This window comes from Muntiacus reevesi, chromosome 4 (assembly GCF_963930625.1).
Source record: "Muntiacus reevesi chromosome 4, mMunRee1.1, whole genome shotgun sequence".
In the NCBI taxonomy this organism is placed as follows: Eukaryota; Metazoa; Chordata; class Mammalia; order Artiodactyla; family Cervidae; genus Muntiacus; species Muntiacus reevesi.
The window spans coordinates 76227426-76255041 of record NC_089252.1 but is presented as its reverse complement, the minus strand read 5'-3'; the positions used below and the strand labels follow the sequence as shown (position 1 = coordinate 76255041).

Genomic DNA, 27616 nt, shown 5'->3' with positions numbered 1-27616 from the left:
TCCAGTGTTCTTGCCTGGAGAATCCCAGGATGGGGTCGCACAGAGTCAGACACGACTAAAGTGACTTAGCAGTATGTGTAGTTGTCAGATTGTACACAAAATAATTCGAGCTCTATATTTTGTGAGTAGGAAGTCTTTCTCTATTCTGGCTGCTGTGTTACAGTTCTTATAAATAGTGTCCTCCACTGCAGGATCTCACCACCAAGATCATGCAGCTGATCAGTGTTGCTCCGCTGTACCTACAACATGACTTTATCATCAGCCTACCTGAGATCCTAGGGGATTCCCAGCATGCTGATGTGGGGAAAGAGCTCAGGTGGGTAAGCACCTTGTTGCCATCTTGAGCAAGACTTCACTGTGGGAGCCTGTTGCCGCAGTATAAAAAGAGTAATAATATTGTGTTTCTTTCTGTATAAAAGAGAATAATACTTGTCTTACTGGGATATTGAATTTGTCTTGTTTTTCTAATAATATATATTTAAGTAGATTTATGTATCTGTTGTGAATATGAAGTCTGGCTTAGGATTAGGTATATAAATTTGATCTGTGGAGACGTAAACTTTCCTTTGTTTATTAGCATTTTTTTGTTTTGTCAGCATTTCCTCTACCCACGGGTGTCCTCAATCATGACTGCACATCCATATGGTTTGTGGAACCTATTAAACATCAACGTTCTTTGGTCCCTAAATGATTCATTCTAATGCACATGGTTGTGTCAGATCCATTGCAGAGATCCATTGCTTTCTAACATTTATGTGAAAAATTCTAACTGATAGAGCAGTAATGAAGAAAGGGTAATGCAACTGTGTATTTATCCTAGAAGTAATTAAAAACTTCAATTTATAATACCTCCTTTTCTGTAGTTATCTGTAAATCTGTCTCCAAAAATGTCTAGTGATTTCTTGCCTTTGTACTTTTGGGCAGACTGTTCTTTCTGTGTGTAGCACTGTACCCCTCACTTTGCCTGCCTGTCCTTCTGTATAACTTTCTTTTAGAATCCATTGCTGTCCTTCTCTACTCTGTGCTACTGTAGCAGCCTGCACATACAAGTATCATATATTTATCATACTTCGTTGTAATTGTTGTGACTTTTCATTTTCCTTTTCTGAGGAAAGATATGTACCAAACTCAGAAGTGATTTCCTCTGAGTAGTGGGGATGATGAGATAGGGTTTCTTGTTGTTGTTTGAATTTTTCAAAATGTGCTTGTATTATTTTTACTCAAGAGAATTTTAATGAAACATACTACAAATAGAGTTTAATGGGAGCTAAGTATATCCTCTCTTCCCATACCTTGGATGATTTTCCCAAGTCATTACTTGCTCAGTTCTGTTAAAAGCTGCATAATTTCTTTTCCACTGTTCACAGTGACCTTCTAACAGAGAATACTCTGCTCACTGTTCCGATCCTGGATGTCCTTTCTAGCCTCCAACTGGAGTCAAAGCTCCTGACTAAGGTAGGGAGGACTCTGTTCTCCAGAAACAGAACTAGTCTTCTTGCCTCCCAGAACCAATGTCAATCATTCATTGCCCTGGACCAACTGTATATAATGAAAATTTCATTTTGAAACAGTGCTGAGGAAGTGGGATGGGGGACCGGGATGGGGAATACGTGTAACTCTATAGCTGATTCATATCAATGTATGACAAAACCCACTGAAAAATTAAATAAATAAATAAATAAAGTCAATACATTATTCTCATGGGAAAAAAAAAACAGTGCTGAATGACACCTACTCTTTTTTTTTTTTATGAATTTCATATGCTATACTGTGATATGTGAACTGTTTGTTTTTAAGCAGTAAGTTTTAGTGGAAATCTTCTGTGTTGCCTGCGTATTTACAAACTGCTCCCATAGGAATAACAAATTTTTATGCCTTTCTGTAGCCAGTGGAAAATTCAGGCTCCAAAATGTAGGATAATAACACCTCTATATTTATCACCTGTCTGTTTTTTAAGAAGCTATAGCACTAACAGTTGAGAGCTTGTAATTTGGAAAAAAATAAAATGTGTTTTTCTTCTGAAATTGCAAGTGAGAAGCTGAGTGAGAGAAATAATTTTTCTAATTTTACCTAATGATTTGTTACTAGATTGAGATATTAACATGGAAATATGTAAGATTTTTGTGTTTTTGTGTTTAGGTTCGCCAGTTAGTGATGAGTAAGCTGTCATCTGTCAGTTTGGACGACTTACCTGTGATCATCAAATTCATTCTTCATTCAGTAACCCCCACAGATGCACTTGAGGTACTCTACTGTTTCCCAACAAATACTGTAGGGTATTATATCCTGGAGAGTACAGAGAATAGCTGTGGTGCTCTTATGAAACTCAGCAGTCAAAAGAAGCCTAACCTAGAGGAAGATATATCAAGATAAATTGTTTAAAAGGTTCTGATTGCTCTTCTCTGTCCTGAAACTAATTGATAATGCTGATTAGTCCAGATAGTATTCAGGGGAGAGAATGGATGTACTAGTCAGACTTATTGTTCTATATAAGCTGCTTTGTTTATATTTGCTATTTCAGTGTAATGCCTCAAGGAATTCTGGAATTTTAAGAAGCATGACATACTGTAGTCGCATTAGTTATTTTCATCAACAGTCTTTTTCTAACTGCCTTGTTTAATAATTCATTTAATTTAATAATTCTTCCTCAGTCTTTGAGGAAAATGTTACGGTTCTTCTTTTGGAAAAATAAATTGTGCCTAGCTGCTATGAATGATCAGAACACACAGCTAACACATTTATTTGCTGTAGGTAATTTCTGAGCTTCGAGAGAAGCTGGATCTGCAGCACTGTGTTTTGCCTTCACAGTTCCAGGTTTCTCTAAGCAAGTTGAGAAATAAAGGACAAGCAAGGTATAAACTCATGGACAGTTATCACCCTTTTTCTCACATGAGTGGAAAGTTTTCTGACATTTATTGTGGAGCCAGGACAGAAGATGTTAATATTTACAACTACAAATTATGTAGTAATATCACAATAATGTACTGCTATTGTTTTTCAGATAATATTTGTATGTATAAGTATATATATATACATGAATGTGTGTGTGTGTATTCCCTTTGCTGTTCACATCAATATCTGATAGACTGCAATAAATTTTTATTAGCCATTTTACGTGTGAAGTTGTGACTAGTTTTAAGGCACATGCCTAGGAAGCAGGAATCCAGATCTTACAGGTTCTTCTCTGGTAAGAATGATTTCCTTTCCCTCTGCTACTTGTAGTTTTTTAGGAAATCGAGAAAACAGCGGTCAAGACTGTGTTACTCTTCTCTTTGATGTAATAAAGTCAGCTATTAGATATGAGAAAATCATTTCAGAAGCCTGGATTAAGGTGAGTGAGATCTTTGAACATTGAGGAGGAAGTGGGTGGCAATCAGTGATGGATGTGTAAGTAAAGGTAGTTGAAATAAAAGTCTTAAAAGTCAGTCAAGTAGAGATAATAGATGATGGTTTGCCAGATGAGCAGATTGGTTCAAACGTGTTCTTATGTGTTGTAATATTTTTGTGACCCTTGTTTTTCTAGGCAATTGAAAGGATCCCCTCGGAGACTGAGCACAAGGTAATGTTCATCTTCTGTGAATTTTAAATATTGTAGATGTAAAATTAGTGATATTGCCTGACTTTCTCTTCCCTGCTGTTTGCTCTGGCATCTTCCAGTCATGCTTTTGTAGCTGCTGTAGTAAACATTAACTGCTTGAGGAAGATGATCTGAAGGGATGGCTTGCCAGATGGTCTTTATTCTGGCAATACAATGAAATAAAATATCCACAAGAGGAAACAGTAATATTCCAAACAGTCACAGTGAATTGCAGTCAAAGAAGCTGAGTCCCCTCCCATGAGGAGATGAGCACTAGAGTCACCTGGGTCATGAGTCAGGTATTCAGGTTCCTCTGTCTGATTACCCTTCCTCCTATTTCACATGGAATTGTCAGGATAGTAGCATTTCATGTTTTACTTTCTTTTACCTGATGAGTGAACCAAACAGCCCATTTGTTAGTGGGGTGATGGTACTGAATCTGTCTTAATTCTGGAGATGTTTTCTTCAGTTAAGAAGACAGATGATTGAGTTCCTTATGTGCTTATTGGTTCTGTTTAGAGATTTTCTTTAGTTGAAATCTCTTGTTTTAGAGGGTTTTGTTAGTTGGATTATCCAGTTGTTGGATGACTATTTTAAAAGCTGTTGTGATGTTGAATAAAATAATGAAAAACTCAGTTTTTTGTGTGGTGGCAGGATAGGAGGGGGATCAAAATATCCAAGACAACTATTGTATTATTGCATAACCCTTGGTCTCCTGCATAGCTATTTTTACAGATTTCTATTCAAAGTATAATTTTGTGTTCTGACTCTTTTTCTCTTCACATTGTATCATAAACATTTTATGTGTTTCTGCATTGTCTTTATTTTCATTTTTAACAGCTGTATTTTCTGCTGTAATTTATCCTAATTTTGGTGTCTGTGTTGGGCCATCAGTGAAAGGATGTCCGAAGTAATTTGTTGTTTTTTGTTTTTATTACTTAGAACGTCTAACCTTTTTAAAAATATATTTTACTGTTAATTGAGATAAAATTGATAAATTGATAATATTATGTTAGACATACAATGCAAGGATTTGTTATTTGTATAAGTCATTTGCAAAATGATCACTACAATAGTTGGTAATGTTCATCACTGTACGTTGCTAGTACAAGTTTTTTTTACTTGTGGTACGAACTTAAAAGATCTACTCTCAGCAGCTTTCAGATGTGCAATACAGTATCATTAACTATATTCACCATGCTGTATGTTACATCCCTGTGACTTATTTATTTTATAACTGAAATTTGTGCCTTTACTCATTTTACCAATTCCCTCCCACCACCTCTGGCAACCACCAATCTATTCTCTGTATCTGTAAATTCATTTTTGTTTTATTTTTAGATTCCACATATAATTGAGATCATACAGTATTTGTCTTTCTCTGTCTGATGTATTTCAGAATGATACCCTCAGGGATCATCCATGTTGTTGCAAATAGCAAGATTTCATTCTTTTTTGTGGCTGAATGATAGTCTCTCTGTATGTCACATGTCACATTTTCTTTACCCATTCCGTCAGTGGACTCTTGGGTTGTATCATGTCTCAGTTATTGTAAATAATGCTCTAATGAACATGGAGGTACAGACATCTTTGCATATTAGTGTTTGTTTTCTTCAAATGCATAATCAGAAGTGGAATTGCTGGATCTTAGTAGTTCTAGTTTTATTTTTTTGAGGCCCCTCCACACTGTTCTCCACAGTGGTTGCATCAATTTACATTCCCACCAACAGTGCACAGGGGTTCCCTTTGCTGTACCTCCTTTGTTATTTTTGTCCAACATTTGTTATTTTTTGTCCTTTTGATTATAGCCATTTTAACGGATGTGACGTGATACTTCTTTGTGGTTTTGATTTACCTTTCCCTGATGATTAGTGATGTTTTACATCTTTTCTTGTTGGTTGGCTGTATGTATGTCTTTGGAAAAATGACTCTTCAGATTCTCTGCCCATCTTTTAGTTGGATTGTATTTTTGCTATTGAGTTGTGCAAGTCCCAAGTAGTTTGTTCTTTTCTTTTTTGTCCTGCTTGGCTTTTTAAACTCTCTCCCTCTCCTTTGTTTTTTTTTTTAAATTAAACACAGGTAATACAAGCTAATTGGGGAGGGAAAAACACCACAAGTATCTAAATATCTGTAAAATAAAGTTTACCTCCAATCTCTGTGCCACTCTTCTGGATTATCAGTCTTTCAGATTTTTCTTATTCATACCCGAGTTGTATATGTGTGCAAACACAAGCATACTCACTCTTATACTTACACATATTTGTACTTGTATATTGTTTTTATAAAAATGGAATCTTACTGTGATTATTGCAGTTTGCTTTTCTTTTGCTTCACAATATAATGTGAATGTCCTTGTCAAAAAATATAGTATATCTCATTTTTAATGGCCATATAATATGTTGAAAATGACCATCATAATTTATATAACCATGTTCACATTGACAGACATTTTCAGTCTCTAACTTTTCACAAAGTAATTTTCCTAATAATAATGAAAATATATACTGAATTTGGCAAGTGATTTTTTTCCTTAATAAATGTGAAGCTATTCAAAGTTGTTTCTGTAATAATACTACTTTTACTTGTATTCCAATATTTTAAAAATAATTTTATTTGTTTATTTATTTTTGGCTGTACTGGCTTTTCATTGCTCCACGTGCTTTTCTCCAGTTGCAGTGAGTGGAGGCTACTCTCTAGTTGCCCTGCTCAAACTTCTTATTGCAGTGGTTTCTCTTGTTGCAGAGCATGGACTCTTGGGCTTTTGGGGTTCAGTAGTCATGGCTCTGGTACCCTAGAGCACGGGCTAAGTAGTTGTGGCATATGGGTTTAGTTGCTCTGTGGCATGTGAGATCTTCCCCCATCAGGAATTGAATTGTGTCTTTTGCATTGGCAGGCAGATTCTTTACTACTAAGCCACCAGGGAAGCCCTTCAGTGTATTCCTAAAGTATACCAGTGGCTAATAGTTGTGACAATTCATTTCTCTGAAAAATCTTCTAGGTTTTATGAAAAAAATGTAGGTACTCCCATGGGATTATGTTGAGCTAATGAGTAGTCTTAATGGAAAAAGTTGAGAGCTGCTGTTTTGTTGTAGTAAATGTACGGATTTAGTAAACTGTTTTTCTATTGGTGCATATTTATTGACAACAGATTTTTGACCTGGCAATGCTTCTCATCATCTATAGCACCAACACTCAGACAAAGAAGTACGTTGAAAGGGTGCTAAGAAATAAGATTCGATCAGGCTGCTTTGAAGAAGATCTGCTACAAGGTACATTCTACATTCATTACTTGGTAAGTTGTCAGAGAAATCAGGCAGCATTAGTCTGAAAGTTATAGAGGTTCTTTTAACCTTTCCTACCTTGTGTGGAAATCATGACACCGCCACCTTTGCTGGGTAATAATCTTTTACAGGGAGCTTAGTATATTTCAAAACATAGTGGAATTATTACCACCTTGATTGTGACATAATAAATATTAATAAAATCAAACTAAGATTGGTTTTCATCTTTTTAGCAGAAAAGCACAAAATTGGTTCAACAATTTGTTGAACACTAGACTCAAACCATGTATTCTCTCTTTTTCTTTTTTTTCATGTATTCTCTTTTATAGGAAATATTGTAATTCTGGTCTTCTATAATTTCATTTTTGACCTAAAGTGGAGAACTTCACATCTCCCTTAGAAATCGTCATACTAGTTTTAACCCATTGTTCAAGTCCATTGAGACTTTTGAATCTTAATTTTATATTAATCATTTTAATCATCTAGCTCTCTGTGATCTGTAACTTTTGACAAACCTGCCTTCTGTTTCCTGTTTTAAGTAGTTTCTAAAAACCCCTGAGTATAACATTATCAGAGGAATGCTAGTAGAGACATAATTATATATCAATTGAATTATCACTATTTTAGCCATTCAGCATACGACCCTTAGGTGATCATTCTTGTTGAAGTATAAACCATTTGATATGGAATTTTATAATCTAGAAATGGTATTTTCCAGGTGAATATTCAGGATATTAACAGTGTACACCTTCTTGGAAAACTGGGTGAACCAGAGGTTTGGGACTTGGTTTAGGAACTAATAAGAATATGTAGTTGAGTCTTAAGACTTTATTATTTAGGAATGGATTTAAAGTTTGTATTATTTTATCTTACAGTCTTTTCTGTGCTTATTTGTGCTCTGATATGTGTTTTGGTCTATAATTTTGCACAGAGCAGAAACCATATATAATTTTTTATTGCATCTTCCTCAGTAAAGCATTATACCCATTTAAAGAAATTGAACTTAATAACTGCTTGTTTATTCTGGTTCCATTCATGTCCACCTGCTGCGTTCTTGTTAGGACATAATCAGTTCTCCTCTTGATGTACTTTAAAAGTAATCAGTTTAATTAGATTGAACCTTATAGACTGATTTAAAATCATAACCAGGGAAGAACAGGCCCACTGTATCCCCAGGGAAGCAATATGATTAAGTTAGGAAGTTTGAATTTAAAAGATTTGGGTTCTTGTCCCAAGCTGGCCAGATTATTAGCTATTAGGCTTGTGATTTAACTTCTTTGAGTTTAAAAGTCAATTCTTACCCATATATTGAATTTCATTGATGCTAAGAGAAGCTCAGAATGAAGGATTATTCTGAGTAAAACAGAGATTAAGATCCCTTAAATTAAAATAAGAATTAGGGAGAACTCTGACAACTTAAAAGTGTTAGCAATAGCAGCTGTAGGTGCTGTGATGACGAAGTCTCTCCCACAGCTTCATTTTTCTCTACTCCTGTCTCCTCAAGGTTCTTAAGGATGTTTGTCCATCCATTTTGTCGCTGGCTCAGAGTTTGTTGAACTCCCTAGACCAGAGCATAATTTCGTTTGGCAGTCTTCTATACAGATATTCATTTATGTTTTTTGACACTTACTGCCAGCAGGTATGTTGAAATATTTATCTTGGGAAGGAGGGAACAGGGAAAAGGAAAGAAATGCCATCCCAAATGACTTGTATGTGATCCAATATTTATTTCTTATTGGTTGAAAGGCATTGAAGAAGGAAGAACTCTGAACTGGGAGTTGGGAAAATTTAGTTCTAGTCCTGGTCTCTGAATGAAGGAATTGGACTTGAGGATCTAACTCTGTGTTTTGAGCTTTAAGATTCTCTCAGTCTAAAATGAAGCTCCAGCTCTAGTTTACTTGAAACAAACATTTGCCTTGGGATTATCATGTAGGTTTCACAGTACAGGAATGGCAGTTTTAAACTTACCTGCTAATAATCTACTGCCAGTTGATCCTGAAATTGTTCTCTAGAAAAAGGTGTTATGAGAAAGAAATGAGAGAGAAATGCCTGAGGGCCTAACTCTTTCCACGAATACCAGACACCACATTTATTAGTACACATCCAGAGAGGGAAGGCTGTACTTGTGGAAAGTGATTAGGAGAACAAAGAACAAAGTGTCTTGTTTTGTATTGGTCATTAATGTTATACCTTTATTAACAACATTAAAGCACATTTGAATGGGGAACTTTTAAAAATGAATACTGGGATTTCTTTGGTGGTCCAGTGGTTAAGACTTTGTACTTCTGATACCAGGGGAGCAGGTTTGATCCCTGGTCAAGAAACTAAGATCCCACGATGTGGCCAAAAAAAGAGAGAATTTTAAAATGAATAATATAAAATTTTTAAAATTTAAAGCAGGAAAAAAAAACACATTTAAAGCAGAGTAATAGACATCTGTAATAGTAATAGGCATGAGATTGCTACTGTATTTGAGAAAAACCTTGTGACTTGGTGTGAAACAGCAGTATAAAGGAAGGGAGGAGTGACATCTAAGACATTTGTGGAGAACCATCGTAATGTCTTAGAGACACCATCATGACCCACGATTACTTGAAACAATAAGTCTAACTTTAAAAAAACTTTGAAACCTTTAGCTTCTTGAGTGCCACCTTTTCAGTAAATTTTAATAGATTAAGTACAACAACAATTTAATGGGTAATATTTGACACTTATGAGAAAAAAGAAAGATTATACCAGGAAGCAAAATCCCGAGGGCTTAGATAGTGCTCACTAGTGAAATATGGGGACTAAATCAAGATTGGATGATAGTGTAGTTAGAGACATAATCCTTAACCTGCTGAATATAATGTTAATGAAACCAGTTTATAGAAGTAGGTGATAGAATGAGGTGGGTTGGGATTTTAACCAGGTTGAGATTGAAATGGCCTCGGGCACAAACCAGAAGAGGTTTGTCATCATCTAAAAGAAGAGGACCGTGCTGTATTTTAGCTTCACACAGTCCTGTTGACTTTTCTCTGCACAGGAAGTGATTGGTGCCCTAGTGGCCCATGTCTGCAGTGGAGATGAAGTCGAAGTTGATGCTGCATTGGATGTCCTCCTCGAGTTGGTGGTTTTAAGCCCATCTGCTATGAGGATGAATGCTGTCTTTGTGAAGGTATATAGTCCTACCGTTGACATATATTGAATGATTTTTCTTTCTTACATATATCTCAGAGACTCTTGATAACTTGTTAGCAATTTATTTTTTCTCATAAGATACCGAGCACTATAATTTGTAGAAGTGGAGGGGATGAAGGTGGGGTAATGGGGCAAATAATAGAAAAAATAACTCATCTGTCTGTATATTTATTAATTCAGCAAATACTTCTTTATACCTAATGATGTGCCAGGCTCTATTCTGGGTGCTATGGATATAAAAGGTAGTCTTTGCCTTTGATGATAGAAAGTAAGATATATAAGTAAGTCACTATATATATACAACATGATGAATTCTCTAATAAAGTGCTGTAGATACACCAGAGCAGAAATAATTAATTTGGCCTGGGAAACTGGAGAAATCTTCAAATAAGAGATAACATTAGAGTGATTCTTGAAAGGTAGGAGAGATTTGTCAAGAAAAAATAAGTATGTCTGGGCAGAGAATAGTTTGAACAGAAGCACACTAGTGCCCACGTGCATGATGCACTTGAGAGGTGACAAGTGAGGTCAGCATGACTGGTACGTGGGTAAGGTGGGAGGCGAAGACCAGATTGTGAAGGGTCTTAAGTACCAAGCCTCTTGTTTTATAGACAAGAGGGAGCTGGTAAAGGGTTTTAATGGAGTTTGACTTAAGTCCTTCCGTATCTGTAAAGAAAGAATAAGTAATTCATGGAGTACAAGCTGAGAAATAAGGTCAGAGACATAACTTTTGGCAGAATATTGTTTTCACTAAGAAAAAGGGAAGCGTGGAGAAAAAGTATAGGGAGAATTAGGAGCTATGTTAGGATGACTAAGTAGAATATCAACCCTTTTGGCTCTGAGGCATAGTTTTAGAGAACTTGAGCTTTTGTGAAACATGCCTGGCTATCTGTGTGTGTGCCTTTTATGAGAATTTTCATTTTTTTATTTAAAGGAAAAAGAAAAGTTAGTTGCTAATCTCATCATTGACATTTTTTTCTCCCAGGGCATTCTGGATTATCTAGATAATATGTCCCCTCAGCAAATACGAAAACTCTTTTGTATTCTCAGCACACTGGCATTTAGCAAAGAGCATGAAGCCAGTAGTCACATCCAGGTAAGTGACAGTGTGTTGAGAGAGAATCTTTTAAACCTCTTCAGTTGAAATTTGTTGAACAGAATTCCCACAGCCTGTGTAGTAGTATAACTAAAGTACATAGCCATAATCCTGCTGCTGCTGCTAAGTCGCCTCGGTCGTGTCCGACTCTGTGCGACCCCATAGACGGCAGCCCACCAGGCTCCTCCATCCCTGGGATTTTCCAGGCAAGAGTACTGGAGTGGGGTGCCATTGCCTTTCCGAGCCATAATCCTAGTATTTGTTTATTCTTTTCCTCCTGCAAACATTAAATGCTTACTGTATACCAAGCACCAAGACAGTCGATAAATTTTAGACTTGCCCTTTAGGAGCTCAGACTGTTGGTATGGAAATGAGCCTGTAATCTGCTCTTTATGAAACAGAGTCAGAAAAGCCATTCAGGTACTGTACCAAGTGCCATGGAAAAAACAGGGGCTACTCTTGTTCTGTAAGGAACAACTCCATCTAACGTGAGCTCCGTCTGGTCCTTCTCTAATTTGTGAACACCATTCACTGAAAAAGCCAAGGCCAAGCAAAGTGTCTAAAGGTTGGGTTGGATCAACTCATAGCTCTTTTGCATCTTCAGCGCCACCTCGTGGCAGTAATCCATACTGGTCTTTGAACAACTTTTTTTTTTTTTCCTTTTTTTCCTAAGTTTGAAGAATTGGCAAGGTAGTATACACCATGGTACAAAATTCAAAAGATATGGAAAGGTAGTGGAGAATGTATCCTCCCTCTCAGTCCTCTAGGCTGAGATTCTCTAAAGGCAATCACTGTTACTAGCTTATAGCTTTCTGAGATGTGCTGAGCATTGACAAATTTGTATTTACCCATATACCTGTTTTTCCACACCTTATCCTCTTGTTTTGTGTCTTGCTTGTTTCATCTAGCAGTATAGTTTGAAGATTTCATCATAACCGGAATAATAGAGCTATATCATTATTTTAATTGCAGTAAAACATACATAAGATAAATTTTACAGTTTTAACCAGTTTTAATTATACAGTTCAGTGGCATTGAGTGCATTCACAGTGTTGTGCAACCATCACCATTATCTGTCTCCAGAACTTTTTCATCATCTCAAAGAGAAATTCTATCCCCATTAAGTAATAACGCCCCATTTCCCTTTCTTTATAGTCTAGTAACCTCTTACCTGCTTTCTATGAATTTGTGTGATCTAGGTACTTCATTTAAATAGTCATACAATATTTGTCCTTTTGTGTCTGGCTTATTTCACTTAGCATAATGTGTTCACAGTTTCTCCAGGTTGTCGGATATATCAGAACTTTATTCCTTTTTATAGCTGAATATTCCATTGTATATATAGACTGTAACTAGTTTATCCATTGGTGGATATTGGATTTTCCCCACCTTTTGGTTATATTGAAGAATTCTGCTATGAACTTTGACGTACAAGTGTTACTTTTGAGTCCCTATTTTATATACTTGGTATATACTTAGGAGTGAGATTTCTGAATCATATGAAGATTCTACATTTAACATTTTGAGGAGCCACAAAACTGTTTTGCACAGTGGCTATACCATTTTGCATTCTAATGAGCAATAGAGGGTTCTAGTTTTCCTACATCCTTATCAACACTTGTTTGATAAGTGTATGTGTAAAGTGGTATCTCATTGTGGTATGATTTCTGTTTTCCAGATGAAAATTTGAAAGTCATCATTAGATGACTAATGATGTTGAACATCTTACTGTATGCTTATCGGTTCTTATATATCTTCTTTAGAAAAAGTCTATTCAAGTCCTTTTGCTCACTTTTTAAATGGGTTATTTTTTGTTGTTGTTGACATGTAGGAATTCTTTATGTATTCTGGATGTTAGTCCCTTATCAGATAAATGATTTGCAGATATTTTCTCCCTTTCTGTGGATTGTCTTTTCAGTTTTGATGTGTCCTTTGGTGCAGTTTTGATGAAGTCCACTCAATCTTTTTTTTCTTTTGTTGCTGGTGCTTTTGGTGTCATGCTTATTTTTTTTAAAACTGCAAAATTTGAAGTCATGAAAAATTTCGCCTATGTTTTCTTGTCAGAATTTTACAGTTTTAACTCTTAAATTTATATCATTGATCCACTTTGAGTTAATTTTTATATATGGTATAAGGTAAGGGTTCTTCTTCATTTTTGTGTGTGTGGGTATCCAGTTTTCTCTAGCACCTTTTGTTGAATAGTTTGTCTTTTTCTATTGAGTGGGCTTGGCACCTCTGTGGAAAACTGGTTGACCATATGTGTGAGGGTTTATTTCTAGGATCTATTCTATCTGTTGGTCTTAATGTGCTTATGCTGGTAGCACGTTTTGATTACTATAGCTTTGTAATTTTGAAATTGGAAAGTGTGGGCCCTCCAAACTTGTTCTTTTTCAGATTTATTTTGACTGTTTGGGGTCCCTTGAAATTCCATATAAATTTTAGTATGGGTTTTTCTATTTTTGTAAAAATTGCTGTTAGAGATACTTGCCTGGTGGACCACTGAGTAGGACTCTGAGCTCCCAACGCAGGGGGCCCAGGTTCGATCCCTGGTTGGGGAACCAAATCCCACATGCTGCAACTAAGAAGCCCTAATGCCGCAGTGAAGATTCCACAAGCCACAACTAAGACCCAGTGCAGCCTAAAAAAACAAATATTTTAAAAATACTGTTAGAATTTTTTAAATTATTACATTGAATGAGCATATCATCATCTTAACAGTGTTCAGTCTTTAGTTCCATGAACATAGAATACTTTTGCTTTTATTTAGGTCTTCTTTAATTTCTTTCAGTAATGTTTTGATGTTTTTTCAATGTGCAAGTCTTTTGCCTCCTTTGTTAAATTTATTCCTAAGTGCTTTTTTTTCTGTTTGATTATGTCTGCCTGAGTGGCCAACGACATGATAATTCACATTATCCATAACAAGCAACTATCCCAGCAGTAACAGTAATATCTATTATTATTGAATGTCTACCATATGACAGACACTGTTCTTGGACTTTTTTGTAATTTGGTCTCTGATCCTTGCAAAACCTTTTCCATTCTATAGATGAAAAAAATTGACTCAAAAAGATTGAGTGACTCATCAAAGACCACACAGTTAATAAATGATAGAAACCTTGCTGTGCTAGGTTGTTTGGTTCTAATATTTGGCTCTTTTGCTGTGCCATTCCAGCATCGTCACCATTATTTCCTTGCAGGATGACATGCACCTGGTGATACGGAAACAGCTCTCTAGCACCATATTCAAGTACAAGCTGATTGGTATTGTTGGTGCTGTCACCATGGCTGGCGTCATGGCAGCAGCTAGGTATGTATGGAGATTCTGATTCCGTGGCTCATGGTTGGTTAATCAGGTTGCTGTCTTACAAAATAAAGTGTTGTATTGTTTAGACATCATTATAACAGAAGAATTAAAACCATAATAAGAGAAGTTAGCAAATGTTTGTTGTTACTTTTCCATGTTCTTTTTAATCTTGACTGTATATGCTACCTATAATTTTTACAAAATTGTGATTATAGTCATTACTTTCTCATTGTTTAAAACTAGGGATTGCTAAGAAATTAAGTTTTAGAAATCGTTTCTACAAAAGGGGAACCCTGATCCTCCTGGGATGCTTTTTTTCTGTATCTGCTCCAATCTTAAGCATTAGACAATACAGGTTTCTCCATTATTGTGTTATTCTTAGCTGAAACACTTTGTTTGATATAAATAAAGTCTTCTTTTTTAAAAAAATTAATGAATTTATTTTAATTGTGATAGAAATAAAGTCTTCTTGTGGATCTTCCCTCCTAGTACTAGTTCTTTGATTCCACAATTATAACATCTAATAGAAGCTTGGGGCTTGATAAGTTGTTACTGTTGTGAAGTCATGAAATTTAGTTCATGCTTCTTGGAAATGATTTGTCATGAATTCCTCAGAGCTCAAGAAACATCCTTAGAGTTAGCATTAGTAATCTGTAGAGCCTGCATAGTATATTGGTTAAAAGTTCATTCTCTGGAGCTATACTGCTTGCCTGGGATCAAATATTGGCTCCATTGTTCTTAGCTGAATGATCTTGGATAAGTCATTTTACCTTTCTGTGCCTTTATATTTTCACATGTGTAAAGTAAAGATATTAATAGTATTTACTTTATAGAGTTGTTGAGAGCATTAGATGGAACAATGCAAAGTGCTTGCTCTTATGATTTTTACTAATTTAGTTAGTGTACACTTAAAAAAAAAATCTAAGGTAGCCGTCATTTGCTCTAGTCCACATTTTGTAAGGCCTTAATAAATACTTGGCTGTGCTTTCATGCAGTTTCATCTCCACCGTAATCCTAGGGAGGGCAATTTTTAAAAATGTATTGCTGGTTGTTGCAAAATATTACAAAAGTGAATCTAAAATAACTTGTTTTTAGAGATAGATCTTCCAGTTTGACCTCAGGGAGTGGAGACCTGAGCAATGAAGAGTGCACCCAGGTGAGTTCTTGTCTTAGGGTTGGATATGTTTATGAGTAACTGAGAAATTGCTTCTGGTCACTGTCAGCTGAGTGCCAAAGAATTGATCCTTCCGAACTGTGATGTTGGAGGAGACTCTTTAGAGTCCCTTGGACTACAAGGAAAGCATACCAGTTAATCCTAAAGGAAATCAGTCCTGAATATTCATTGAAAGGACTGATGCTGAAGCTGAAGCTCCGGTACTTTGGCCACCTTATGCAAAGAGCCGACTCATTGGAAAAGACCTTGATGCTGAGAAAGATTGAAGGCAGGAGAAGAGAACGACAGAGGACAAGATGGTTGGATGGCATCACCAACTCAATGGACGAGTTTGAGCAAGCTCTAGGAAATGGTGAAGGACAGGGAAGCCTGGCACACTGCGATCCATGGGTCGCAAAGAGTTGGACACGACTGAGCAACTGAGCAACAACTGTCACCTTACCAAAGAGTGCTTCTTTTTTCAACATATGTTTTCCTGAACTCATAGCTCTTGTAATTTGTACTACTCATTTGGCTTTTAGTATCCCCTGACTTGGGTTTTATTTTAATTCTATATCTGTCTGATCTCCTAATTAAATTGTAAATTCCTAGAGAGCAAAATAGGTGGGCCATGTTTGAAGAGTAACAGGTTGACTAGAGCATAGGGACAAGTAAGTGTATAATTGGAGAGCTGGAGATACAGCTAGTTTGGAGATAGAAAACAGAGTGCTCTGAATGTGAGTCAAGACATTTTGATTTAATTTTTACACAGAGGTAGTCCTTAAGGGTTTTAGCATAGAAATGGCATAATCCAAGCTTTGCTTTAGAAAAATTAATCCGGTTCATGTGTCTGATGGATTGGAAAAGAGGTAAGATTGAAAGGAAATGGATTGGTCAGGAAGTTTAGGAGAAACCTCAGGTGAGAGTTGGTGATGAGAGCTTTGCCAGTGAAATTAGAAAGGGAAAAACTTATTGTTGAATGGGGTGAATAGTTTTTAATTAGGAACCATCAGCAACCCAAGGACTGAACCATTCTCTCTCTTCGACTGTTTCAGGTGATCTCCTTGCTGCAGTTGGTTCATTCCTGCAGTGAGCAATCTCCTCAGGCCTCTGGACTTTATTATGATGAATTTGCCAACCTGATCCATGGAAGGATGCTGGCTCCAGAAGCCCTGGTGAGACCAAGTATCTTTTCTTAAAACAGTGAAGCTCAAGGGCTGCTTTACTGTACATTCTTCAAATCCTTCTCTCTGTTGTATTGCGAAAACAGATCTGCCTGTGAGCTCTCCCATATTCTAATTGGGAAGGCTGTTCTGATTCACTCTGCCCCAGGCCTCTCCTCTGAGGCCTCCTTCACATACGAAGAGTGAGAATCATGATCATTTGGTTAATGATGTTGTTAAAAGCCACCATCTATTCTGTGCCAGGCACTGTATTAAGCATTTTTCATGTAGTATGTCTATTCCACATCAGAATAATGCAGTGTGTATTACTGTTATTTTCTTTTCAGAAATGAGGAAACAGTATTCAGAAAGGTTAATAGTTTATCTAGGGTTTTATAGGATGTACACCCTGGGCTACACCCACCTTTTTGTTTGTTTGCTTCTTGAAGGAATGGCTTGGGCAGACCATCTTTAATGATTTCCAAGATGCGTTTGTGGTGGATGCCTGTGTTGTTCCAGAAGGGTAAGTGCTGTTTACCCACTGACATGGTTGTATTGGTAAAGAAATTTTGTTAGTTATGTCGATAACTGGTACCAGTCTCAGACTGTTTTTAACTTCAGCCAAGTCTATCCTACTCCTCCAACTTCCCTCCTCCCAACCCCAACACCCCAGCAGTCCCAGCTCTAGGATTGCTAGAAGATTCCTCACATGTTCTTTCTCACTTCTCCTCATGATAGAGAAGATTGGTTTGTTCTAGTGGTTTTTCCCATAGAGTTGCCATACGCTGATGCTGGAACCTCAGATTCTGGGTTCTCTTTGCAGTGATTATCCATTTCCTGTGAAAGCGCTCTACGGACTAGAAGACTACGATAGTTGTGATGGGATTGTCATCAACCTCCTGCCACTGTTGTTCTCTCAGGACTTTGTGAAAGATGGGAGTACACTGACTTCGCAGGAATCAGACCAAAAGTCAGTATAGTTTTTCTTCCCTAAAACCTCTGTTGGTATGTTGAATGTTCACAAGGAATGCCACAGTTCTTGTAATCTGTTGGCAACTTGATTGAAAAGGATTTCTCCCAAGACAGGTGGTATTTGGATGTATTACCAAGAATGGATCAGACTCCTTGTTTTCTCCCAGATCCTGGGATTGGGATTTGCAATGGCTCATGACAGCCAACAGATACTTTGTGAGGCTGCTTTTGTTTCTGTTCCTTTTTCCCACCTGGGAATGTGTTTGTCTGCCTTTGCCAGTCATGTGCCTTCCTTCCGTCTAACCTGTACTTTATCTTACTGCGGACGTTTCACGCTTACCTGTGTCTTCTTCCCTTTCAGTTCGTTATCTGTTTGCTGAGCTTCCACTACGTTCTTGGTCATATGACTTTAAAAGTAGACATTTATTTTGGGTAAAACTCGTTAATTACCAGATTGGGCTCTCTATAAACATGGACTAATATGTCTATAAACTGTGATCTAGAAATGGATTTTCTTTCCCAGATTGGTTTCTCCATCGTGCCTGGCTCCCTATTTCCGGTTACTGAGACTCTGTGTGGACAGACAGCATAATGGGAACTTGGAGGAGATTGATGGTCTATTAGGTATAGAGTGAAGTTGCCATTCTTTCTTCTTTGTAGCCTTCCTTTGGTAAACTTAGGGGAAGTGGTACGTTGGTACCTGTGGGGGGAGGGGAGGGAATTTTCTAACTTCACAGAGACTTTTAAATTATATTTGTTGACTGCTGCGTGGTAGGGAGGGTATTTTTGAGACTAAGTGAAACTTGACCTTCAAATACTAGTTAAAGGGGGAAATAAGTAGAAGGAGACTAGCTCTGGGGGCAGCATCCAGCTTCTGTTGACTTCAACTAAAAGAGATTAGAAATGTTCTTCTCTTTCAGATTGTCCTCTATTCCTCACTGACCTGGAGCCTGGAGAGAGACTCCAGTCCATGTCTGTTAAAGAGCGTTCGTTCCTGTGCTCACTCATATTTCTTACTCTCAACTGGTTCCGAGAGGTGAGCAGAGTTACTGGGACTCACCTACTGTCTGTAATTTCTCTAGAAAGTAAACTATTTTCTTGGTTCCCGTGAGACTCCTTAAAAATTGTCCACCAACCTCTAACCCCTGTGTGTCTCTTCTGTGATTGTGTCCCACCCTTCCCTAATCACATGTTCCTCTTAATGTAGCCAAATCAAAATGCTTAGAATTCACTTAATGTTGCCCATTTTATACTGCTTTCAAGCCTTTTCACACTATTCTGCTTCCTGCATGGAATAACTTCACCTTCTCCACTGTGAAAATACTGTTCCTTCTTATAGGAATGTGCTTAATATTTTGATTTAGTGAGATCAAGTGAAGATAGTTTTCACCATCCTTTAGAATATATTTGTACTTAATGAAATGCACAATAATAATGAAATACATTAAAAATGACAATAACATCTTATATCTATATCACATTTCCTTTCTCATGCATATTGTTTCTAAGACTGTTTATTCACTTGAATGGTCCCTTCTTTTCCTGACAACTGTATTATGATATAGGCAGGGTAGGTATTACTATCCTTGTTTTATACATATGAAATTGCAGGTACAGAGAGTTCAAAGTCATTAAAATTTATCAAACACATGTGCCAAATGCTGAACTAGTTTCTTTGTTCACATTTAATCCACACAACTACATTCCCATTTTATAGTTAAAGAGATAAAAGCTCAGAAAGGTTCAAGACTTGCCCAAGGTCACACAACTAGTAAGTAGCAGACCTTGGACTTGTTTCACCAAAGGTTGTACTCTCTAGCTGCAGAACTGTTCTGCCTTATTACTTAGCTAGGAATAAGTAGAACTAGTATTAAAAGTTAGATCCTCCTGTATCGGCCCAGGGCTTTTTTTCTCTGCACACCTTGCTGAGAAGACTTTGACATTGCTCACTAGGCTCACAGATCCTTTCACTGAATGGCTCTTTTAGCTCTTGCTGAATAATGCAAATGAGGTTAAAATCTGAACAGTTCACAGATGTGATTTGTACTTCTGCAGGTGGTTAATGCCTTCTGTCGGCAGAAGTTGCCCGAGATGAAGGGGAAGGTGCTCACCCGCTTAAAGCACATTGTGGAACTGCAGCAACTCCTGGAGAAGCACCTGGCGGGTGAGGGAGTGGTCCCCGCGGGGCACCCTGCTGGGCAGTGGTGAGGAGGTGGAGGACGGCCTTTAAGCAGACTTAGTGATAGCTGCCCCAACTCATGTGGGACAAGAAAATGTTTGCTCAGCAGAAATTTTAAAAAATGAATACAGCCATTTTCCTCCCATTGTTTTCTCCAGGAGACCTTGGTATTTGAGAAAAAATAAGATACAAAACATTGGTTGGGCTTTTGTAAATTACTTTGCTTCTTCAGACTTCAAACTTACAGTGCCCTTTACCTTCCTGAACATCGTCAGGAGTAAAGCTGAGAGGCCTCTTGATACCCTCTGACCATTAAGAAAACTTGTTTTACAGTTCTAGCTTGATTTTCTGGGGCAAACACAGAGCTTCTCTCAGGCTCTCATCTAAATAATTGTGTGTAAAACAAACTACTATGTGACCGAATATTGCTAATATCTTTAGATTTTATTTATTTATTTTTGCTTTTTATTTATTTATTTTTATTGTAGTGGTTTTTGCCATAGATTGACATGAAAATCAGCCATGGATTTACATGTGTTCTCCATCCCGATCCCCCCTCCCGCCTCCCTCCCCATCTGATCCCTCTGGGTCTTCCCAGTGCACCAGCCCCGAGCACTTGTCTCATACATCCAACCTGGGCTGGTGATCTCTTTCACCCTTGATAGTATACTTGTTTCAGTGCTGTTCTCTCTGAACGTCCCACCCTCGCCTTCTCCCACAGAGTCTAAAACTCTGTTCTGTATATCTGTGTCTCTCTTTCTGTTTTGCATATAGGGTTATCGTTACCATCTTTTTAAATTCCATATATATGCGTTAGTATACTGTATTGGTCTTTATCCTTCTGGCTTACTTCACTCTGTATAATGGGCTCCAGTTTCATCCATCTCATTAGAATTGATTCTAATGAATTCTTTTTAATGGCTGAGTAATATTCCATAGTGTATATGTACCACAGCTTCCTTATCCATTCGTCTGCTGATGGGCATCTAGGTTGCTTCCATGTCCTGGCTATTATAAACAGTGCTGCGATGAACATTGGGGTGCACGTGTCTGTTTCAGATCTGGTTTTCTCAGTGTGTATGCCCAGGAGTGGGATTGCTGGGTCATATGGCAGTTCTATTTCCAGTTTTTTAAGGAATCTCCACACTGTTTTCCATAGTGGCTGTACTAGTTTGCATTCCCACCAACAGTGTAAGAGGGTTCCCTTTTCTCCACACCCTCTCCAGCATTTATTGCTTGTAGGCTTTTGGATAGCACATGCTGACTGGTGTGTAATGGTACCTCATTGAGGTTTTGATTTGCATTTCTCTGATAATGAGTGATGTTGAGCGTCTTTTCATGTGCTTGTTAGCAATCTGTATGTTATCTTTAGATTTTAAATGTAAGTTTATTTTTAGTTCTTAACTGTTTGGATGCTTTATATATTTTATTTAGAATTATTTTATGTTAATTGACCATAATCAATTAATGCAATATTTCTATAAGTTATCTTTGGCCATTTTACTTTGCCAAAATGGTTAGTGTCAAATGACCTGAAAGCATCTGATAGTCAGCCATGTTTGGTAGTTCTGGAAACTAGTCTTTAGCTACCTGGGTGGTTATCATTCAAGCTTAACAGTGTGTATGGTTGGTATACATTGACCTCCCTGTTCTGTTTCAGTCACCCCAGACTATGTTCCTCCCCTTGCAAACTTTGACTTGGAAACTTTAGAAGTAGCACCTCATACCAGTACTGCCATTTCAGCAAAAATCAGAATACAAGGAAAGACAGGTATTTTCTTTTCCTCTTCCGTGTCCTCCTATGTGTTGTGTTGAATTGACTTAGAGGTTATGTGCCTCATCAGTAATTGGAGAGATTATATAACTGAACCCTTTCTTTAGCATGGTTATCAGTGAACTGTAACTTAGGTTCGTAAAGTTAACCTCGTTCATCTCTAGGTAGTCTTTAGCAGGTTGTTTCTTGAAGGCAGTGATATTTTGCAAACAAGATTACTGATTATTTCAGTTACTTTTCTCCTCTTGAAACATAAGGAGGAAAGAAACGAAAAGCAGATGGCAGCAAAACATCCTCCCCTGATGTGCTTTCAAAGGAGGATAATTCAGAATGTGACCCTACACCAGCTGAGAGGAGCCAGCAGGAAAAGGTATTGGAATGATGGGTCTCTATGAAGGTGTGTAACAACCCAGTGAAATTAGCAAAGGGCCAGCATTATCCTATGCATTTTACAGAGAGAAAAGTTATGGAAAGGAGAGGTGAACAAACTCTCCTAGGCCTTGGAGTGACCCTCTCAGTAGCAGAGGTTGGGTGAGACTCGAAATATTTGTCACTACCACACACTGCTTCTTCTCATTATTTTCTTGATCATATTACTCCCTTTTTTGCACCCCAGGAGTACTTTGAATTATCTCGTAGCAATTATCAAGTTCTGTCTTTGGATGTATTCTAAATATACTTCTTTTAGCCTTTTTTCCTCTTCTGATCCCAGATTATTCCCTTCTCAGTGAATTGAGATAACATGAAATGCTTAGTAATTTCTTGATACAGATGCTTAACAATTTCCTATAATTGTACCACTCACAGAGTTGGTTTGTGAAATTGCTTAAACCACATAGATCCCAATTATTTCTGTTGTTTAGTGAGTATTTGTTATGTATAACTCCTCTAATCTTCCCAAAATCAAGTTTAGTATTGATACCTATATATAATAGATGAGAAAACTTAAGACCCAGAGAGAGTAGGTGACTTGTTCGAAGTTATACAGTTAATAAGTGCTTGAACAAGGGTTTGAAGCCAGATTTTTTGGTCCCTAAGCTCACAGTTTTCTGGTCCACACCATAGTACCTTGATTTGCCTAATAGTTCATCCCTAAGTGGAAACCAACCAAAAGTCTCAATGTGCAACCTATATCCCAGTGTTACATTAGGTACTCTGTCTGGGGAATATTTTGAGACCTTGGTAAAAGAAAGTTGGTAAAAAGAATGTAAGGAAGTGTAACTTTTTGTATAAAGTAAATGCTTAACTGCACTTTGAAACCTTCATTTAAAATTAGATTAATATAGAAGCCTTGTTCTGTTGGTTACTCGTACTTTTTAGGAATTCAAAGGGAAAGAAGAAAAGACATCAGTGTCATTACAGAATTACCATGCTTTTTTCCGAGAGCTGGACATTGAGATCTTCTCTATTCTGCGTTGTGGGCTTGTGACCAAGTTCATCTTAGATACTGAAATGCACACTGAAGTAAGTGACAGAACTGAGATCCCAGAACTTAATCTTTTTTCAGGAATTTCCCCAGCTCTCTTCCTGTTTCACAAAAAACACCATGACCCTGGGAGAAGTTGGACCCTGACTTCCAAAGCCTTTATATGTGAAAGTGTAGATGAATAACTATCCTCATCATCGTGATGTTTATAAATCTAAGTTTCGGGTTTTTTTTATAGTACACTAGACATTACAGAAGATGATGCTAATGGTGTGATCCTTACTTTAGTTACTAATAACCAGCTGTTTGGGTTACTTCATAAAGCAGCACTCTTTGGGTTTATTAGTTACTCAGTGTTCTTGTCACTTTCTCATGATATTTGTTCAGTGTCCATGAGATAGTTGTTGAGTAATTTTTTTGTATTTGCCACTCACCTAGACTGGTAATTCAGTAGTACATACAGCATGTTACTCACCTTCATAATTTAGTAAAGCAAGCAGACAACCTTCATACATGCTATGTGGATGATCTGAACCAAGTACCAGTGAAATTCTGAGGACAGAATGGTATTTATAATGAAATTGAAAGTGGAGGACATTTACACAGAGTAGGTACCTTTTGATACGGGATTTTACCAGAGGGTAGAGGTTTTCCAGGTTAAAAATTTTTTATAGGAAATGGTGTGGATTTTTGCCATAGATTTTTATAAGAATGTTTATTTTTATAAGAATGTATTGTTTTTTCAGTATTTCTACATCAGCCTGTACTTGGAGATTCTCCATAAATGTACGGTTGAGTGAAAAATTTGAAGTGAGACTGCATTGGACCCATTCTGTTTTTGGTAGTGCAGTGCACTTACAATGATTCTGCCAGTCTTATCTTAATAGTAGTGAAACATTTCAGGGAGAGAAAATGCAAAAGGACTATTTAATGAACAGAGAAAAGCAAAATTTCCTTGAATTAGTCATTTTTTTAAAAAATCCCAAGGTATTTAGGAAAGGCGTCACTGGTCCATAGCTGGAAGGCGATACCAGAGGCATTTATTTCTAGAGAAGAAATGTGTCTTCTAAAACTATACTGCCTCATTCCTATTTAATAGTTTTAAATTTTGTCTTACTTAGGAAATGCATGGCTTTGATTTGTTGACAGAGCACAGCAGCCATTTATGTAAGGTGGGGGAAATTTCCCCCCTTCCTTTTGGTAATGATCAGATTCTTTACACATTGTAGACAGTAAAAACATGAACTGTGTCCCCAGAAGATGGCTAGAGCATGTTGGGAATTATTCTCTCTTCCTTTCTTGTAACAGGCTGCAGAAGTTGTGCAACTTCAGCCCCCTGAACTGCTTTTCTTGCTGGAAGATCTTGCCCAGAAGCTGGACAACATGCTAACACCTGTGGCCAGGAGAGTCCCCTTCCTCAAGGTTAATACAGATAGGAGCACAGGGCCTGTCCTGTAGATTTGGAAACAAAGAGGTCTTAGTAGTGAATAAGTTGTCAGTTTCTCTGATATTGTTTTTGGGTAGCGTGGTAGCAGCCCTGTTGCCAGCCCACAGTCACTTTGCTTTAGAAAGGAACTCTTAAAACCGAGAAAACAAAAAAAGTCATCCAAAATGAGATGTATTTCCAAATGCCCTGAGAATTCCTGAATCCTGTTCTTTGCTTGGGTTTTGGTTTTAATACCCTCCCAAACAGCCCTTGTCCAAGGCTCAGCATAGTAGTTGGCTGTCTAGAACAGTCCACAAGTTTGAGTGTATATCTAATGGACAAATGCGTGTAGCATCTGGGGAAGCCAGTGGATGATAGGAACAGCAAAATGTGAAAGGTTTAGGTGTAAATGTTTAAAATACCCAGATACTTGATTCTTCTTGAATTTAATATTTGGTCTACATTCTTATTAGACTAAATTATTTCTATTTTTGTGTGAGCTTTATCTCATTAGTAGTTTGGGATTTGTACTTCTCAAACACTGTGCTGTGCTTAATTGCTCAATTGTGTTTGACTTTGAGACCTTATGGACTGTAGCCCGCCAGGCTCTTCTGTCCATGGGGATTCTATAGACAAGAATACTAGAGTGGTTTGCCATGCCCTCCTCCAGGGGATCTTCCCAACCCAGAGATTGAACCCAGGTCTCCCTCATTGCAGGTGGATTCTTTACCATCTGAGCCATCAGGGAAGCCCAACAGTACTGGAGTGGGTAGCCTATCCCTTTCCAGGGGATCTTCCCAATCCAGGAATTGAACCTGGGTCTCTGCATTGCAGGCAGATTCTTTACCAGTTGAGCTACCAGAGAAGTCTCCTCTCAAACACTGCGTACTCTATAAAAGCCAATCTCTTGGTTATTTGTAGACTGAGTTGAGTTTCCTCTGTCAAAATATATCCCTAGTTTCTTCTTTCTGCTCTACCTGCTGGCACAGGTTGGGCCAGTCATAACAGACTCTTAGTTTCAAAGAAGTTATCCAACAGTGTCTTCCCTAGTAACTCTGAATTTATTATAGAGCAAAGGAAACCGGAATATTGGATTCTCACATCTCCACCAGAGATCTGCCCCAGAAATCGCGTTTAGGGTTGTTCAACTGCTGAACCCTATGTGTAATCATCTGGAGAACATTCACAACTATTTTCAGGTCAGAAGCCTATATTAATCATTATAGAGACTTAGAAATTGCTAATTGAACAAGAGATTTCATTTTTGGCTGAAAAATCTTGAAAGAAAATGAAGGCAATTGCTAAAGCAACAGTCTTAAAAGCACCTTTCCCTTGTAGTGCTTAACTGCTGAGAATCATGGTGTAGTTGATGGACCCGGAATTACAGGTCAAGAGTACCACATAATGTCTTCCTGCTATCTGAGGCTACTGCAGATTTTTCATGGGCTTTTTGCTTGGTAAGTATGTGGCAAGTACAGTAGGTAGAGATAATCAAGAATGTCCTTGCTTCTACCTGACAGTCACCAAGGCACTGAGGTGTAGAAAAGAAGAAAAGGACTCCAAAAGGTTGTGTCAATACGACCCTTATTCTTTCTGGAGTGTTTTTGTCTGCATCATTTCATTTGGTTTGGCACGCTTTATCTGTTATTAACTCTTTTGAAAATCAGATGCTTTGCTCTTTTCTAACCTGTAACAAATCTAGCCATCTGATTCTTGGCTAGTTTGCTGTGACACTCTTTCCCTAATAGCACCAGAGAGAGTGTTGTAAGAAGTTGTTACGAAACAAGTTATAGATAAATTCCAGATTGTGTGGTAAAGAGCTGTAGGCAATGTAAGCCAGGGTGTCTAGGGATGCCTTCATGAAACCGTGGGACTTCATGGGGTCCTTGGAGGGTAGATGGCTTTGGGGAGGCAAAAGAAGAAACTGTAAGGCATGGCATGGACAAGAGTAGAAATGAGGGAGGTGTGTTCCTTACATGCTTTTGTTCCTCAGGGCTGGGTCTTGGCAGTCTCAGCCAAAGTTAAATTCAGGCTAAAATTTAACTTCTGAGCTACAGGGATTTAACTCCCAACTGCCTACTCAACTCCTCCTTATAGCTGTGTCATTGACAGCTCAGATTCATCACATCGAAAACGTGCTTCATCCTCCCCACCACTCCTTCAGCTTTCCCTGGCGAGACAGATGGCCCCACCAGTTGCCTGAGCTAGAAGCCAGGAGTTGTTCTTTGTTCCTTTCCTTCTCTCTACCCTTTCTCTGTTCTACATCTGTTCACAAAATCCTGTTGAGTTTATCTTCTTGATTACATCTAGATGGCCACCTGTCCTCTCTTTCTCCACTGCTTCCAGACTCCTGTTATCTCTCACCAGATCTAGAACAGCTTTACAGTTGGTCTCTCTACTTCCACTTTTCCTCTTTTGGTCCCTTCACACAGCAATTAAAGTGATCTTCCCGACATAAATCTAATCGTATCCTAGCCCACCTTTGTTCTGATTGCCATTAGATTTCTCTTGAATTCAGTCACTTTTACTTAGCTTCTGAGGACTTTTATTATCTGACTCCTGCTATTCTACTCACTGTGGTGCACTCTGCCCTCCAGTTATACTGAAATAATTTCAGCACCCCATAGAGCATTTACCTGGACAGCTCCACACATACTCATCCTTCTGCCAGGATCTTCACCTTCTTTGACTGCCCCCCACCCCCCAGTCTTTTTTAACTCATCCTTAAAATCTGGATTTAAACTTCAGTTCCTCAGGACCATCTTCCCTGACCCCTAGACTGGGTAAATCTTTCTGCCTCTGTCATCACCACTTCTTTTCTAATACTCTTAGGATAAAACTTCTCACATTTTATTATAATTATTTGTTCATCTGTCTTCCCTGCTGGACTGTGAGCTCTATGAAGGCTTAGATCAGCCATTATCATATCCTCAGTACTTAAAAACAGTGCCAGATAAAGGATTTGAACAGATGCTTAATCAAGGAGATATGTGGGTGGCAAATAAACACATGCAAAGATATGCAACAGTGTTAATTATTAAGAAAATACAAATTAAAATTAGAGTGTGGATGCAGTAAAAAAATT

General features: G+C 37.7%; 1 protein-coding gene across 3 annotated transcripts in view; it reads left to right on the top strand.

Moving 5' to 3' along the window:
- The window catches only part of FANCD2 (FA complementation group D2), a 51453-nt gene that overhangs the window by 8719 nt on the left and 15118 nt on the right, over positions 1-27616 (top strand). For all 3 annotated transcript variants that reach the window (XM_065933169.1, XM_065933171.1, XM_065933170.1), the window contains exons 9-32: positions 192-316; positions 1368-1455; positions 2140-2244; positions 2752-2852; positions 3223-3331; positions 3524-3559; positions 6726-6869; positions 8363-8497; positions 9884-10015; positions 11024-11134; positions 14332-14441; positions 15534-15594; positions 16647-16766; positions 17204-17277; positions 17578-17724; positions 18250-18350; positions 18647-18762; positions 19782-19890; positions 21566-21676; positions 21937-22049; positions 23000-23143; positions 24414-24527; positions 25602-25730; positions 25870-25988. In XM_065933169.1, the coding sequence (XP_065789241.1) occupies positions 192-316; positions 1368-1455; positions 2140-2244; positions 2752-2852; positions 3223-3331; positions 3524-3559; positions 6726-6869; positions 8363-8497; positions 9884-10015; positions 11024-11134; positions 14332-14441; positions 15534-15594; positions 16647-16766; positions 17204-17277; positions 17578-17724; positions 18250-18350; positions 18647-18762; positions 19782-19890; positions 21566-21676; positions 21937-22049; positions 23000-23143; positions 24414-24527; positions 25602-25730; positions 25870-25988 (2654 nt within the window). The remainder of the gene's footprint in view (positions 1-191; positions 317-1367; positions 1456-2139; positions 2245-2751; positions 2853-3222; positions 3332-3523; positions 3560-6725; positions 6870-8362; positions 8498-9883; positions 10016-11023; positions 11135-14331; positions 14442-15533; positions 15595-16646; positions 16767-17203; positions 17278-17577; positions 17725-18249; positions 18351-18646; positions 18763-19781; positions 19891-21565; positions 21677-21936; positions 22050-22999; positions 23144-24413; positions 24528-25601; positions 25731-25869; positions 25989-27616) is intronic.